General features: G+C 38.9%; 1 protein-coding gene across 1 annotated transcript; it reads left to right on the forward strand.

The window, feature by feature from the left end:
- Positions 1-468: 468 nt before the first annotated feature.
- On the forward strand, positions 469-13950 carry arsj (arylsulfatase family, member J). Its single transcript, XM_055056390.1, has 2 exons — positions 469-1113; positions 12120-13950. Exons 1-2 carry the CDS (start codon positions 818-820, stop codon positions 13525-13527), a joined length of 1704 nt encoding a protein of 567 aa, XP_054912365.1. The 5' UTR covers positions 469-817; the 3' UTR covers positions 13528-13950.
- Positions 13951-17570: the final 3620 nt, after the last annotated feature.

Below are 17570 nucleotides of genomic sequence, written 5' to 3' on the forward strand. Positions count from 1 at the left end.
TCTATAACACATGTGACTATTGTTATTGTTTGGCACCTCTCTGATTACTGCTATCAGATATTTTTACAGCACCTCTTTTACTTGTTTTTTTTTTAAGCTCAACTGCTTAAATGTGTTGATTTGTAAAGAAGAGAGCGCTTGGAGATCAGCGGTTTTGCACCAGCTGTCCTTCTCAATGCGGAGCCACAATGCCTACACTGCCCCCTATGGGTTGGACATATTTAGAACAACACACAATAGTGTCATTCAGCGGGTTCATATGTAGGACCTGTTAAAAAACTGATCAGCTGTGTACGAGATTATTTTATAAAAACTAGTATTTCTGCTACGTGGTTTTAAAAAGACCCAGCTACACGTGGACAAGGCCTAAAATTCAATCTACCTTACAAGCGTTAAAAACGCGGATAAATTACAGAATAAATCTACAAACCGCTTGCCATACAATTAGTTCTCTCCGCAGCTGTGCAGCCTGTGCTCTGGGTGCTTTAGGCAGGGGACCCGCAGCAACAGGAGCTAAGGATTGTGGTCAGCTCCTGAACGCGTCATGACGGTGAGGGGATTGGACTGATTCGGACCTGCGTGCTTCTGCGGAACAGCAGGACTGCTTCTCTGAGCGGAACTCCACCTGAGTTCTGCTCGCGTTCCGGGCGGAGCAGCTGCCGCCTGCCTGGAAGCCACATGGACCGTTCCCGCGGCAGAGCGCGCTGCTAGCGGCTGGAAGGAGAACCGCGAGGCTGTGCAGACACCGAACCCGAGCTCCACGCGCCGCGTCATGCGCACAGACCACCTCGGTTGAGGATCCTCGTCGGGCTGAAGCATGTTCCTGACCTTCCTCCTCAGCTTCATCGTTCCTCCGGTATGGAGCGTTCACGTGTCGTGGGAAAACTGGACGTCCGCGCTGCGCAACGGAGGGGGTGAGTTCGAGCCGCCGACCTCCCAGCCGCACATCGTCTTCATCCTGGTGGATGATCAGGGCTTCCGGGATGTTGGATACCACGGCTCCGAGATCAAAACTCCGAACTTGGACCGGCTGGCCGCACAGGGAGTGAAGCTGGAGAATTACTACGTGCAGCCGCTCTGCAGCCCGTCCAGGAGCCAACTGATGACCGGCAGGTACAGAACCGACTGCACATGAACACTGAGAACACCTTCATTTTCAATTCATTGCTGAAGTAAAACTATGAAGGTAGAACTTGAAATTGATCTAAGGGATCAATTAGTTACTGTTTCTGTCGATGCATATCACATGAAAAAATATCGAGTATTTGTTTTTATCAAATCAGCCTCAAATACCCACAAAATTGAACAAACTCTAATCTTCACTTATTTACTTTATTATACCAAAGAAACTTTTTAAATGCCAAATAGAAAAAAATAAGAAGAAAAATCCCTCCAACTTTGATACTTCAATGTGATTTAAGAGGGTTAGAGTTAATGGGGGCCTTAATGGGGGCACTGACTTAATTTGAATTAAACTAAAGTGCAAATAATTAATATTCATTTCAATTGTATTTTTTGATTTGTTGTTTTTTTAAGACTAATTGTGGGTTTAAATAGTGCTTACTTGTGATGTTTTCCCATAACATATAATTAAGAATATATATATACATGTTAATGTATATATATATACATTAATATTTTCAAATTTCCTGTCTATTTAACATCTTTTAAAACAAAAACAGTGGGCTGCCATTGGACCGCCTCGGCACCCCGACCACCAAACTTAGCAAGTTTTCTGGGGGAAATCCTGCATATTGTTCTGAATATTTCCAAGCTGTCCAGGTTGGGAAACTTCCTGCATTTGCAACCAATTGCACAATGAGTGTGAATAATAATGTTGTAGTTATGAATATATACACTTCTCTGTTTGCAGGGGACCTTTGTACTTACCTCTTAATAGCTGTGTTTCCATTACAAATATGTTTCAATCTTTGTCTATATTTTATTAGTGTAAAAAAAATATATAATTTTGCAATTTTGTTGGTTTTATTAATAATGAGTTAAAATCACTCGTGAATGAGATTGTTCATGTGTTATGTCATTAAAAATCTTGGCAGCAATGGATGTACACATTTATGAAATATATTCATAATTCAGCCAGAGAGATAATTCTCATCAGCCATCAGAGCAGATGTCGGTGTCTTATTACAACATTGAAGTGCCAAGTAATAATATCCGGCTGTTGATTTGTGTGATGCAAAAAAAATGTTTCCATTGCGGTTTTGCAAATTACACCTATTTTGACACAGCCGAAGAACCACCTTATCCTAGCGCAAACCTTTTTATCAAAAAAACCGCTGTACTTCCATTAAAATTAATGGAAGTACAGCTATAGTTTCCATTGGAATTGTGGGAAATGAAGGACTTTGTGGTGAGAAATGTAGGCAATTGGTACGCTGGGCTATGAAATCTCAACCGTCCATGGATCGTACCCTCTCCAGTTTCATGTTTTTCCATAACTGCTCAACAATAAAAAATAATAAAAAAAGATCAGGGTGGAGTCAAAGGAGAAAATGAGTATAACAGCTCAAGAGGAAATTTTGGACAAAAAGAGAAAAAAGGTCACTAGTTTGACACTACACTGGATATTTACAAAAAAAAAAATCACTAATTCCTAATATTGGCTGACATGAATTCCTTATATTGTGGTAAGATTTTCAGCCATATGGCTCAGTATTAGCTTCATGTACTTAATAAAATCCAAAGTAAAGTAGAACTTGAAATCCCATCAAGACATGAACTGATAAGCATTCAGATACTGAGGCAGTTTTGTAGAGCAGCTGCTGTTGCTTCATGAGTCTGGGAACTGATTTCATGCCAGCTGCTTGAAGCCCCTTGAATTTCTTCATATTTAGTCCCATTCCAACCAGATTTGTAATAGTTTTTGATTTTTCATTATAGTTTACTCTTATTTTGTTGTGACTTTTTTTTATCGAATTCAGTTAGTTTTTAGTAATTATTATTTGTTAAATATTGTTTAGTTTTTATTAGTTGTAATTTCTTTTTTTTTTTTGGTACTTTGATATTTGGGTGCAAAATTTAATAAGGTCAATTACTGTATTGTGTTTATGTGTACATCTGTTCTAACCCCTCCCCAGGGCCAGTAAGGGTAAATTCTGGCACTGGGTGTAACACAAAAAGCAGTCAGGAAACAGCTGATGTCAGTAGTTTTATGGATGAATGAAAAAAAACAGTAACACAAAAGTTTTTCTCTGTAAAGACGGTTTGTGGTTTGTTTTGTTGCAACCTGAAGTGTGAAATTAACTTCAGTGGAGTTTGAAAACGGGATACGTGTTTATGTCTGGTTGAACGATGTGTGTGCCCAGTTGGTTCGTTTTTTTCTTTTGGGGGGATTTTTATTGTAATCCATATGGGGGCCCAGAAAATCTTTGGGAACCATTGACTTAGACAAACCAATATTTCCTGAATGAGTCATTTTTCCCTCTCTATCCCACTTATTTTTCCTTTTTTTATTAAAATTAAGGTTATATTGCCTCCTGGGTAATGGGTCAGGGGAGAGGGGGAAGACGTCGACCTGTGACAGCCGCACCAAGGACTGAGGCGTCCATGCATTGTTTGTTCTTTACCTCTGAAGTTCAGAAACAAAAGGTTCAACATTTTATTGTACATAAATGAAAATGCAACATAGACAAGCCACACTGGATTCCACATGTTTGGAAGGAGAACAATGAAATTCCTAAAGCACAAAACTCTGGGTGTGATTTAATGAACAGAGAGGAGAGATGAAGAGTTTATTTTCTTAAACTTATGTCTCCTCACATTGAGTCTAGATTTTAAAATGAAGACCTTGGTAAGTAATGTATTATCTGGGAGGCATGTTTTCTGTACAGTACAGTTATAGGGGATGTATGATGCAAAATTCACATTTAGCACATTTTTGTACTTCCATTTGGTGTTTACTGCTTCTAAAAACAAGTGCTTGAAAAACCCAACCTGCCATTTATTTGACAGTAAGTTTGTGTTTTTTGGTGTCTAGAAAATGAACTGTTTCAAAAATCTCCCATCAATCAACTGTCACTTGTCACCTAGCAACCCCAACTGACCCCAGCCCGACCCCTATCGACCCCCCATAAGCTTCTGTACATTTACTCATCTGGTTTTATCCGTGTATGGACGGTACAGGGGCTGCTGAAAGAGAAAAATGTTTTGTTGTTGACTTGGCATCCAGAAACCACTTGCTGTATTTTTGTTGGTTGAGCATGAGGCTCCACTTTAGCTTTTCAAAGATGTAAGGTGGTATAATTGTGCATCTGTCTGCAGTCATTTTCGCATGGAAGTATAAATGTTGCATGGCCAGCAGCAGCTCATTTGGATTTAAAGTGACACAAGGTCCTAAAACAGCTCATTGTGAAAGAAGCTCAAAATAGGCACAATTGATCAATTGATTTTTTGTTTGTAGGGCCCATAGAACACCCCAAGCTGTTCGCGGAAGCATAGTCGTTCACCTTTAACAGAAGGTAATCTTCATTTCACTGAAGGAGCTGCTGAATGGAGTGCAGAACAATAAGTATGTCAAAGCAAGAGTCGGACCTCAGAAATAGCAAGGAAATAACAAAGAGCTTTGCCAAAAAGAGGAGACAATCTGCTCTGGGGCTGGCCGATGAAATGCAGAGCTGCTTATCTGAACCACATGTAAAGAGGATGTGGAGCTTTTATAAACCAAGAGGTTGGAGGAGTAGAAAGTGAACTTAACAAGTGAACATGTAGAACTAACATGAATGCTTTGAAGATAATGATGTAATTTATTGGCAAAGTGGAACAGTGCTTGTGTAGATAAACTGGCGAGATGAGTGTGATTCCAGCTGCCTGCAGAGCGGAAGTGCTGACTCTGACATAAGATAAGGCACAGAAATGAGCCGCCAGCTGTTTCTCTGCCTCGTAGTCTCTTTGGGTTGACTACAAGATGAAGAAATGATGCAACAACGCTCAGCACTGGGCGACAGCTACCCTACCCTGCCATGGATACTTTTAAAAGAGCCATCCAAAATAGTCAAGTGAACATGTGGGGCTACTGCAGTAAAGGAAATATGATGTCTGAGGGCAGTGACTCAGATTGAATACATGAGTTTATAATCCTGTAAGTAAACAGTTGGGCCAGTCACTAGTATCAAGACACAATTCAAACGGCACAAAAAATGTCCTTCATACTATCCCTGACTCAGGCTGGGCATAGACTAACACAGTGCTCCCTTAGCTGGCTGAAAGAAGCATCATCCAACTAACTTTTGCTAAAAGAAAGATCATTTCCATTGTTTGGCAATATTTTCCATTAGAAACAACGTGGGGTATTTTCCCACCTGATAGACTGGTGGACTTGGCTTGATTGGTGACCAATGACTTCAATGAATCCTCATGACTGATTCTCTTCCTCATTCTCCCATCCACTTCATTGTCCTCTACATTCATATTTCAATGTCTATTTATGAACTCATAAAGCATTCTCTTTCCTCCACTGACCCTGATTGGCCCAGGACCATCAACTTACAAAATGTTATTCCCATAATCATGTGAAACTTCTCCTTTCCCCTGCTCTACATCCAGCGAGGTTTCCTGATGAGCCATGAAAGGTTATCACGTTCTCATCATCTTTGTGAATTACCTTTTGAGTAGTTGGTGGTAATAAGGACATGTAGAGGTTGGAACTAGCACATCTCAGAACAGAGACATTCCTCACCACAGATGGAAGGTTCCAGACTGACAGTCTTTGATTTTTTTTTTTGTTGAGTTTTTTGCTTCTGGTAAGGCCAAGGGGGATGGAGGCATTTACTATGTCAGAACTTAAATGTGTGTCCATCTTCTTTTTACTACATTAACTATTTTTTTGAGGGTGGGAATCCAAGAAATACAAAAACCACCTCAATTGTAAAAACTGAAAACATTTTTGTTTAATTTTGCCATTTCTATCAACCTTTCAGATACAATAAAAATGCAGATAAAAAAGCGTCGATGGAAGTTTATGTGACTGTCAAGACTCTGGCTTTTGAGCTGGGATTTTGTTTTTTGTGCTTTTCTGTTGAATAACTTTCATTCCAGTTCACTTTAGTTTAGCCCTTCATGTTCATTGTAGTTTCATGATCTGATGTTACTTATTTTGGTTCGATTTGTCTTGTTGTTTTTCTTCTTTCAGTCTCTTATGGTGTTTCTAGTTATGTTTGATGTTGTCACTGTAGGTCTGGTTGTTATTGACTGCCAGAGTTTACTTTGTGATTCTAGTTGCTTCAATTACTCACACCTGCAGTCAGTTAGCTCATCAGGCCAGGTCTGTTTTTACCACTTTTAACCTCACAGTATTTAAGCTTCTCATTCCCAGTCTGTCTCATCACATCACCCTGGACTGTCTTTCCCCTCATGTTTTACTCAGTTTTTGGACTTTTGTAAGTTGATTTGTTCATTTTTTTCTTCATTAAATCTCTACACTGAACTTCATCTCCAGCCTGTCCACTGGCAGTACATCATGGCAGTGATGTACGTGTCTATGTGTAAAACAAATGCTTGAAGTTGTGATACACCTTTAATTCTCTTCCAAATTTAACTCGGTGCTCTGCTCAATCCTTGTGAATGATGTTCATTTCTCCTTTTGAAACACTGAAATACATCTGTAAAATAGTCCAAGAAGCTGATATGTCTCATCTTACACAGCACAAACTGATTTTTAATAGAATCCATCTGGCTATACAAGCCAGAAACTGTTTAGTCTCCCAGTCAGGCCCAAATTCTAGGAATGGTTTGCAAATGATTCTCATTATTGATGTGCTTAGAACATTTTCACAATGCTTATTTCCTGTAAATATTTGCAAGCTTTTGTCTTGCCTGTGGGGAATAGGAGCCTGTTCAATTTTCTTCTAAATTTAACTTGCTTTCTGACAACTAAACCTTTTTCACACACCACAAATGTCAAGAGACGGAAAAGGAGATTTAGAACAAGGTCAAAGGGTGATGAGGCAAGCAGTTCTCTGTCTCCTGTTGTTTTGGGAGTCAGACAGAATTTGACTTCTAAAAGCTGCCTCAAGAGTTCCTGTTTGTATCAATGAACTCTCCTGCTGAATGCTTTTGATTAATTGCAAAGGGAATTAAGGCAAGAACAGAGAACTGGCACTGATCTGAACCAGAGGTTCTGTCAGACCTCCTCTTTGTTTTTCACTGTCAAAGGAAAGTTTACCTTTCATAAATAAACTTTATGAAGTTTATATATGAACTTCAATTATGTTCTGAGCCTAACATAATTAGGCTCAGAATCCTAATTATTTTTTTTCATAATTAGGATTCTGAGCCTAATTCTGCAAAATGGAGCGGATGTTAACCTGAAAACATATTATGCAAAAATCTGAAATTATATTCAATTCAATAATAAAGAGGCAGGCTCACAGATGCGCTTATCAAAACATGTCTATCCTCCAGCTTTTTGTTTGTCTTCATTTCAGTCAGTTTAATAGATGAACTCTCACCTTGTCCAGACATTTCTAGCTTTTGTTTATTTTAGCGACGGGATTTAACACCAGTCACACATAGAAACACACCTACCAGCTACCAATTATCTGAATCAAGGAAGTGAAAAGCTACAGATGTATGCACTAATCCTTTTATTAGGGTATCCTACCTGTTAAATATTTTAAATACAAAGGTGTTTGTACGAATAAAACAATATCAGGCAGGGGAAACACATTTGCATTGTAATTAAATTAAATACAGATCAACTCAGAACAACTCTTTTTTTGTGCATAAATACGATGAATGACAGACTTTATCAAATGCAGCGAAGCCACAATGTGTCACCAAACTGCGCAGGAACACAATGCTGTTCCTGAAATGATGGGATATGATTAATATACATTAATATTACACAACTATTACACAGCTCCAATTCCACATCTATTTAGCAAAGTTAAATAATAAAAAACTGTGATTAAACTAAAATATTTTCAAATATAGGGACAAAACAGCCCAAAACACAACATATTTTGTCCTGATCAATCGCCAAACAATGACTTGTTTACAGTAGTAACAACTTTGCAGACAGCAAACTAAAGCCATTGTAAAGTCATGAAGTAAAACAGCAGCTTAATAAAAGCCAGGTATAAAATAAATCAAGCTTACCATAGTCTTCAATGAAATAAAACACATGAAACAAAACTTCCACAGGTATTTATAAGAAATCTGCTGAGTAAGCAGCATGTGACGTAGCATCAATTACCCCAAGATAGGACAGATTTACAGGTAGCACAGATAAACAGGACACCTGTTCTCAGGAAACGGCTTCAGGAGGAGAAAAGCTGCTGTACTTCAGGCATCATTTTAAGGATGGTCCCCTGAAAAACTACAAAGACCTGGACTTTATCATGAATCAGCAAAATCTTCCCAGGCTGAATATGAAAACTGGACTATATGCAGCAAACACTTAGCTTTCATCAACAACTTAGGCAGAATTGAGAACGCTGCAACGCAAGTAAAAACCCGGCCGGAACAATAAATAATAAAATATAACTTAATGAAGCTTCGAGGCAGATACATTTTCCTCAAGGAATTTTAATCATCGAGGTACTTGACTACTTTCAGCCTTAACTCAAATACAAAAATTCAGGCATGTTCACCTGTGTGTAGCACTATGGTAGAAAATATGCGTTCCTGGTTAGTACTTGAAAATTGCAAGTCCCCTCAACAAAATTGAAGTGGGCAATGTTTTCTGGATAGATTGTCCAACAAATGAACCACTCTGCAAAAGTTGTTGATCAAAAAAAAATTTTCAGCATTAAAATTACATTAAAGAAAACCAGAATCTCCCCCAGGACAGTCTGAGCCAATTAAAATCTAGCAAAATTCATCCCCCAATTACGCCATAATAGCTACACATGAAGTTACAAATTAGATTGCCCATAATTGCCATTATGAAACTGTCATGGAAAAATTACAATAAGGTCACATCTGCTAGTCACATCATATGAAAGGTTTGTGAACTCTCACCAAAAGGACTATTTACTTGTTTACTTGTACGAGGTTAGAAGGTTGTTTTCCCGTCAGGACCAGACCGTCTTGTCAACTGTTTTCCTTTCTTATAAAATCTTTCCTTTCTTATAAAACCTGGCAGAGCTTAGTCACCTGGGTTAGCCTTGCATCCAGACGGGCTTGATTATTGATTGTCTTATGAGCTCTCATAATTGTGCACAATGCATGAATAAACCTGATTGAGTGGTTCTACCTGAACCGTGCTTGGAAAGAGCTGTTTTTTCCACAACAGAACTCAAAACAATTCTACAATTTCCTTCATTCTGCCAACTACAAACACAAAACTGACCATCTCTAGCTAGTTTTGTTTTCAATGTACACCACAAGGTGGCTCTGTAAAATTGCAAAATTAGTTATTGCACATATCCATACACCAGGAGCGGTGGAGGTATCTGTGTACAGTGAACCCTCGTTTTTCGCGGCGGTTGCATTCCAAAAAGATCCCGATAGGTGAAATCCGTGAAGTAGTTACCCTTACTTTTTTACAATTATTCTACAGCATAATTAAATACTTTACATTGAAACCAAAGAACAAAAACTGTTTACAAGCCCAAGAATTTTTTTAACAAATATAAATAACTCTTTCTTAAAAACAAGTACAGAAAAAAATCATTTTAATCAAGAAGAAGTACAGTAGGACAAATTGTGACTCACATATTTGTGTGTATACGTGTGTATAGGTGTGTAGGTGTGTGTGTAGGTGTGGGTGTGTGTGTGTGTAGGTGTGTGTGTGTAGATGTGTAGGTGTGTGTGTGTAGATGTGTGTGTGGGTGTGTGTGTAGATGTGTGTGTATATGTGTGTAGGTGTGTGTGTGTAGATGTGTGTGTAGGTGTGTGTGTGTGTGAAGATGTGTGTGTAGGTGTGTGTGTAGGTGTGTGTGTAGATGTGTGTGTATATGTGTGTGTGTGTGTAGATGTGTGTGTGTATATGTGTGTGGGTGTGTGTGTGTAGATGTGTGTGTGTATATGTGTGTGTAGGTGTGTGTGTGTATACACACCTACACACACACATCTACACATATGTGTAGATGTGTGTGTGTGCTTATTCACACACACACCTACACACACATCTACACACACACCTACACACACTACATGTGTGTGTAGGTGTGTGTGTGTAGGTGTGTGTGTGTATATGTGTGTGTAGGTGTGTGTGTGTAGATGTGTGTGTGTGTATATGTGTGTGTGTGTGTGTGTAGGTGTGTGTGTGTGTATACACACCTACACACACACATCTGTGTAGATGTGTGTGTGTGCTTATTTACACACACATCTACACACACACACCTACACACACTACATGTGTGTGTGTAGGTGTGTGTGTGTAGGTGTGTGTGTGTAGATGTGTGTCTAGATGTGTGTGTGGTGTGTGTGTGTGTGTAGGTGTGTGTGTGTATATGGTCTTAGTTGCTTAGTGTGGGAGTATATTTACAAATTACTTTCAAATTTTAACTGACTTTCAATCAATAAATCAAACTTTTACACTAAGGTCTCTTAATGTTTCATTTGTTGTGCGTTTGCAGAGGGGTGTACACAGACACAAAACACTGGAATGAAACGGCTTTATGACCTGGTCCTTGTGTAGATCACTTCTCCAGAGCCTTAATGACCTAATTATTCTATTCAGGTGGTGCAGCAGAGCCACATCGAAATGTTTCAAGGCAGTGGCCCTCCAGGACTGGAGTTTGACACCTTTACTCCAGAAGGACCATCTCTGATCATGATTGAACGTAACTTTACTGACAAAAAATGTCACAAGAAATTTATAAGGAACACAGTCAGTTTTCTTCCCCTCTAACCTGAGAGTAAGAACCAAATGTCTTTCTTTTCAGACAAAGCATTTAATTCATTTCAAAATTTAATCAAGTTTCTCTGAAATGACTTTCAAAACCAATTCCTGTGCATTTGTGACCGATATTCAGATAACACCTTTTTCAATTGCAGAATTTATATTTAGTTTTGGAAATATATTTCTAATATTTTTAGAAAGATTTTTAAAACTGTATCTTGTACAAGAAATGCACTCCACTTTTAAGTTTTGGTGTAATAAAATTTGGTCTAATGAGAGGAAGAGTTGACTTATACTAAATTGAATTTTCGGGATAATGTTTTTTTTTGTTTTTTATTCACAAATGCTGCTTATTAAAAATCATCCCATTAAAAAACAATTAAGTGAAGCAATTTTATCTAAGGAAGTGCATAAACTTTGCAACAATACAAAAGCCCAATTGAAATTCTTCTAAAATTTTCTTTTACTTTTCTCACTGTTCTTTTTTTTAAGTATTCTGTTTTTCTGCTCAGTTTATCAAACTTTGTTACTGATGTGTGCCTTGTTATTCTTTTTTTTATTTTCAATTTTAAACAAGACATTGCCATATTTCTGCCTTTACTTTTAAATCACATGCAGCAATGATAACATGCCCTGCCAAAGTCCACATGAATATGTTCTTAGCCAACTTGCTGATCAAGGGCCCAAAAAGAGGCAGGAAAAATTCAGGTCCTGAGAACAGGGACACACTACGCACTAGTGAAGGGAATTTCGGCTCGTTTCAGAGAGTCGGCTCTTGTAGCGCTGCTCCCAAAATAAGAGCTGACTCTTCTGGCTTCAAAATGGCTCCAAGTTCATAATCATATGCAGACACACATAGTTTTTTAATTTGGCAAGTATGAATGTTTTATCTAATAAATCCTTTTCTTCCCTATGTGACAAGTCTTGTACTTCCTTAATTTTATGTATTTGTTCTGTTAAGAAAACAGACAATCTTACTTTTGTAGATTATATTAATCAACCCTTACATTTTTGACAAAAACAAATGAATTATAGTAAGGTAACTTTTGTACATGCCACTTTTTGAAATGCAACAACAACATTTAAACAGTCTTTGTTCAATTATATGAATTGTTGTTTTTTTTTACAGAGAAAAGTTTTAGGGATGAGGAAATTTTTACAAGGTCCTGTAAAACGGATCAAACTGCTTGAGGTCAATATGAGCCAACAGACGGATGTTGGCTCTTTTCTTCCTGCTGTGTTAGGGAATACTTCACCGCATTTATGTCTTCATCTTCTAATGGCTTTCATCCTTTTTCTTTTTTCAAAGGTATCAGATCCACACAGGCCTGCAACATTCTATCATTCGAGCCACCCAGCCCAACTGCCTGCCTTTGGAGAATATCACTCTCCCCCAGAAGCTCAAAGAAGCAGGCTACTCCACCCACATGGTGGGGAAGTGGCACCTGGGCTTTTACAAACGTGGCTGCCTTCCCACCCAACGAGGTTTCGACACTTTCTTTGGATCCCTGCTTGGAAGCGGCGATTACTACAGTCATTACAAATGCGAAGGCCCCGGCATGTGCGGCTATGATCTGTACGAAGGGGAGGAGGCGGCTTGGGAACAGGACCGCGGTTTGTACTCTACCGTGATGTTCACTCGAAAGGCTGTCGGCATCTTGGCCAATCACGATCCTCACAAGCAACCCTTATTCCTTTACCTGGCCTACCAGGCGGTTCATTCCCCTCTGCAAGTTCCTGCTCGCTATCTGGAGCGCTACAAGGGAATCCCAAACCCATATCGCCGAAAATATGCTGCCATGGTTTCCTGTCTCGATGAAGCCATTCACAACCTGACCTTAGCCCTGAAACACTTTGGTTACTATGACAACACAGTTATAGTGTACTCCACAGACAATGGGGGCCAGCCATTGGCCGGTGGAAGTAACTGGCCCTTGAGGGGGAGTAAAGCCACCTACTGGGAGGGGGGCATCAGGGGAGTAGGTTTTGTTCACAGTCCCCTGTTAGTCAAAAAAGGGTCAAAATGTCAAACTTTGGTCCACATAACGGACTGGTTTCCGACTCTGGTGACTCTGGGCGGAGGCACCTTAGATGAAGATCAAAACCTAGATGGATACGACGTTTGGGAGGCTATTAGCGAAGGTCGTCCATCACCTCGCCTAGACATTTTACATAACATCGACCCAATTTACATTAAAGCCAAGAATGGCTCTTGGAAGGCAGGATATGGATTGTGGAACACCGCTGTCCAAGCTGCGCTCCGAGTTGGCCACTGGAAGCTACTGACGGGTGTGCCAGGCTACAGTGACTGGGTCCCACCACAGACGTTCTCCAACCAACGACTAACCACTCGTCACCATAATGAACGTGTGCGTTGGGACAGGGGTAAATCCATCTGGCTGTTCAACATCACAGCTGATCCTTATGAGCGAGTAGACTTGTCTCAACAATACCCACACATAGTAAAGAAGATGCTGATGCGGCTGGTGCAGTTCAACAAGACCGCTGTGCCAGTGCGCTACCCTGCAAAGGACCTGCGCTCCAACCCGCAGTACAATGGAGGAGTATGGGGACCTTGGTACAAGGATGAGAAGCAGGAGCAGGATGAGGAGGAGAGATATAATAACTTCTTTACAAACCATCTTGGTAAAAGAAGGTGGAAAAATAAATCAAGGAATATAAAGTTAAAACGCAAAGCAGAACATTACCTTAAATGATTCATGAAGAAACCTCAGACTGCCTTTACTCAGGTATTAACACTTTTGCTTTAGGACATTTTAACTTCAGGCTGTCTGAATTGGACTCGACGAAACACTACGGTGAGAAAGGGTTTGCAGATTTCTTCTGTTTTTGCTTTTTTTCTGACTTAAAAGTTTCAGATCAAACATTTTAATACCACACAGAAATAACTTGATTAAATAGAATAGGCAATTTTCAAATGATTTTTTAATTTAAGAGTTTAAGCTAACCAAACCTGACTAAAGCTATGTTCCCATGATGATTTTTTTATGCAGTTTGAAATATTGCATTAGAAAAGGTTGATGGAAATGGCAACATTTTTAATAATTTTCTCAATTTCAGAAAAACGTTTTTTTTTTGTTTTTTTTTGCTGCACATGGTTTTTGGCCTTTCCAAAAAAGAAAAAAAGATAAATGCATTTGCTTGAAGAGTTCTGAAGGGTATGTGCCTTACCAGGGGCATGGAATGTATCTGACATGTCAAAATTCAAACCTCCAGCTCAGAGGGGAGGATTCTCCATTTTTCTGAGATGTGTTGTTCATGCTAGTTAGCAATCTCTACATCTTGTTCATTTTAGCCATGTGCAGCATCAACATCATGCTTTGCGGTTGAGTCACTCCAAACCAACATACTTCATTTTTTTTGCAGCATTTTAAAAGTTAGCATAACATCTGGATGGATGTGACAAAAAATGATTACCCTCTAAACTTGATGGTTGGTTGTGATGGTAACAACTGCCACTTTGTGCTTTTCCTCCATGTTGCTCTGGACAGTTTTTCCTTTTACAAAAAAATTATAATTTATTTACTTTGGTTATATTTTGTGTCAAAATTGTTTATTTTGACACAAACTATACAAGTGTAAAAAAAGAAATAAGAAACAGAAGAACTCTGTAAGAGAGTAGATTCTTTTTCACAACACTAGATAGTGTGTAAGATGTGCTGATGGAGTTTGGAGTTTTATTTGTTGTTTTTTTTATAAGATTCTGTTGCATGACTGACCTGTTGTCACTTTTACATTCATGTTTCACTTATAGTTGAAGATGCAACTTTTTTTGATTGTTGCCATAAATTTGATGGTAATAAAGTAAGACCCAGTCCTATCATGTTTTTCCTTGTGGTGCTGTGCTGTCGTGCTAGAAGATTTAGGATTTATGTCATGTTTGTGTTCAAATATTGTTTCAGCCTACTTTGTTCTTTAGAACAATAATGTTTGTTCTACCAGTCAGAAGTCTAGTCAGGCACCAGGCCAACCTGAATCTGAGTCAAGCAGAAAAAAGTTGAGCTTTTTGTTTCTACTATCTTTCAACCTATGTTTGATTAGTTTATTGCAGCCAAATGTTCTTCATTCCATTTAAAAGGAAATACTTTAGTGGAAAATATGTAACAAACGTTACCACAGGGCCATTGAGTACATAAATGTCAAATTCAGTATCCTTGGAGCTTAACCATAATAAATCGTTTGTTTTCTTCCACATAGTCCTTAATATTGCCTTTTATATTCCATTATGACTTGCTTAGATCTTGTAGTTCATGTAAAAGGAACAATGGAGCTAATTATATGGAACAATCACAAGTTTCAAACTGAAAAACGTGTTTCTTAGCATCCATGTCAACAAAGGCGACATTTATTCTTTTTGCTAAAGAATCAGGTCAACAACCTTGTTTGATGACCAATGCATGGTGGCTTCGGTGTACTTGAATTAGAACATTTGTGTGTCACCTGCTGAAGGGTTCTGGTTCTGTCTGAAGGATTACAGTACTTGGGAACAGGCTGAACAGCTGTGGGGCTTCCCCCTGCTCTGAGAGCCAAACTTTTCCATCCACTCAATTTGGGATCCCCCAGATGCTTATTTTTCCTTTGTGCCAAGTAATGACTTCAGACAACTCAGACTCTGGCTAAGCATTTAGCTAAAACATGTTTAATAATGTTACTGTAAATTAATGTAGTAATGGTTCACTTTTAGTTGAAAAGTTAAAGGAAAACATGAGATTGTTTCTAACTTAGGCTCTCTGAAAAGGTTTGCAGCACGGTGTGTCTGCAAACTTCTCCAAAGCTACACCTTCACTTTAAAGGTATAGCTTCATTCAGTAGCTACGCCTATTCTCAATCAAGAGATGACTTAAACAGGACCTGCATGACAAAGTGAAGGGGAGCAAAAGATGATCAAAAGTGAGACATCATGCTAAGATGTAGAGAAATTCAGGAAGAAATGAGAAAAAAAGTAACTGAGTTTATCAGTGAGGAATTTTGAATTCTTTGGACTCCAGTGAACCTCAATGAGAGCCACACATGGTTAAAACATAGAAGAGTGGTGGAGGCTCCCAGGAGCCACTGGCCAGCTAAACTTCAGGTCAGTAAAGACCCACAACAGCAGCCAAAATACAGCAGGCCTCCCTTGCCCAGGTCAAAGGTCATGTCTCCACCATTAGTGGAAGCATGAATGCTGCTGTCGAATACATCCTGTTCCTGCAACAGGATAACGATCCAAAACACACCAGCAAATCAATTTAATTCACTCAATTTAACAAATTCCATAATCAACTGACATTGTCTTACCACACAGATCATAACTGTGGATCTGGTGAGTGAATCAGGTCTCCACCGAAGCTATGAAGAGCTTACGGAGAGCCTGGGAACATGTAATTTCATTCATTTCTATTATACTACTAAAAAAAAACAGGAAAAGCACATCATGCATTCATCATACTATCCAAATACAGCAGAAATGATGTTACCTCTGACAATCTGTTCCAGGTCCTACAATGATCTCAAGTATAAAAATAATTGAATCTGTTTTTTAAAAAATGGGGATGAGCTTCAACCCTTTCAATCTCTCACTGAATTGTTCCAAACTGTTCCAGCAAAAGTTTGTCTTTTTCTTGGAGGCAAAAGACAAAGATAAGATGTTTATTTCTTGGATATAGCTGACAGAACTGAACTAAGTTGCAACAACAATTTTCTGGAAAGAACTTCTGAGCACAATCAATTAGAATGATCATCCTTTAAGTATAAAGAATACAGTTCTATGGATTATGGCAGTGATTTGATCTGGACATTAACTTCTTTTCCACCATGGATTCCACCTGCACTTGCCGTAACGTAACAGTCATCATACTGCTTTGTTCGTAGACTTCAATAGGTAACACCACAAGGGAGCGCTTCAATACTAAACGAACAATTCAACTGCACATTTATGACAAAGGGAACGTTTTCAATTTTACACTTTAAGGCTGCAGTCATCCCTGTTGCTGCTTTGCCTTTTTCTACTACACTTTGTCCTTCCACTCAACTTTCAATGAGTACATTAGTCTGTGAACAACCATCCTCTGGCAAAGATCTTTTGTGGCTTGTTCTCCTCATGAAAGGTGTCATTAGCTGCATTTCCATTACAGATGTGCATTTCCTGTTAAGCCTTTGCCAATCTCAAAAGAACACAATTTCACAATTGCTACATTAAATATGAAATGTAATTCAAACATGCGCCTTGATCCTCCAACCACTTCCCATCATCTTGTTGATGGGAACAACAAGATGAGCAATGGACACTCAGCGAGTGAAAGTCTGTTCAGTCAGTAGTGTTATAATGACCCAGACTAAGAGGTTCAGAAAGCAGAAACGTTATTTTGAGTTATTTAGCTGATTACAGTGTAACAACATGAGTTTTTGACATTTTACTTTTTCCAATAGTCTAATTTTTGTCAGGTCCTGTTTTTGGGGTTTGACTATTTCATTCTACTCTTCTTTGTTTGCCATCTTTTATCAGATCAACATTGTTTCTGTATTACTTTACTTCAGTTCTTTTTAATTATGTTTATTTATTCCTTTTGTCTGGTTATTCTTTGGTACTCTGATTCATTTTCCTTGTTCCCATGTTCACTCTAGCTCACTCGCCCCCTGTGCCATTCTCTCTCTCAGCCCTGGTCTTTTGTTCCAGCATTCACCCTCTTAGTCAGTGGTGTCCAAAGTCAGTTCATCCTGCATGTTTCAGTTCTCTCCCTGGTTTATCGCACCTGGATCA

The sequence above is a fragment of the Poeciliopsis prolifica genome, unplaced genomic scaffold (assembly GCF_027474105.1).
Source record: "Poeciliopsis prolifica strain line A6 unplaced genomic scaffold, Auburn_PproV2 SCAFFOLD045, whole genome shotgun sequence".
Taxonomy (NCBI): Eukaryota; Metazoa; Chordata; class Actinopteri; order Cyprinodontiformes; family Poeciliidae; genus Poeciliopsis; species Poeciliopsis prolifica.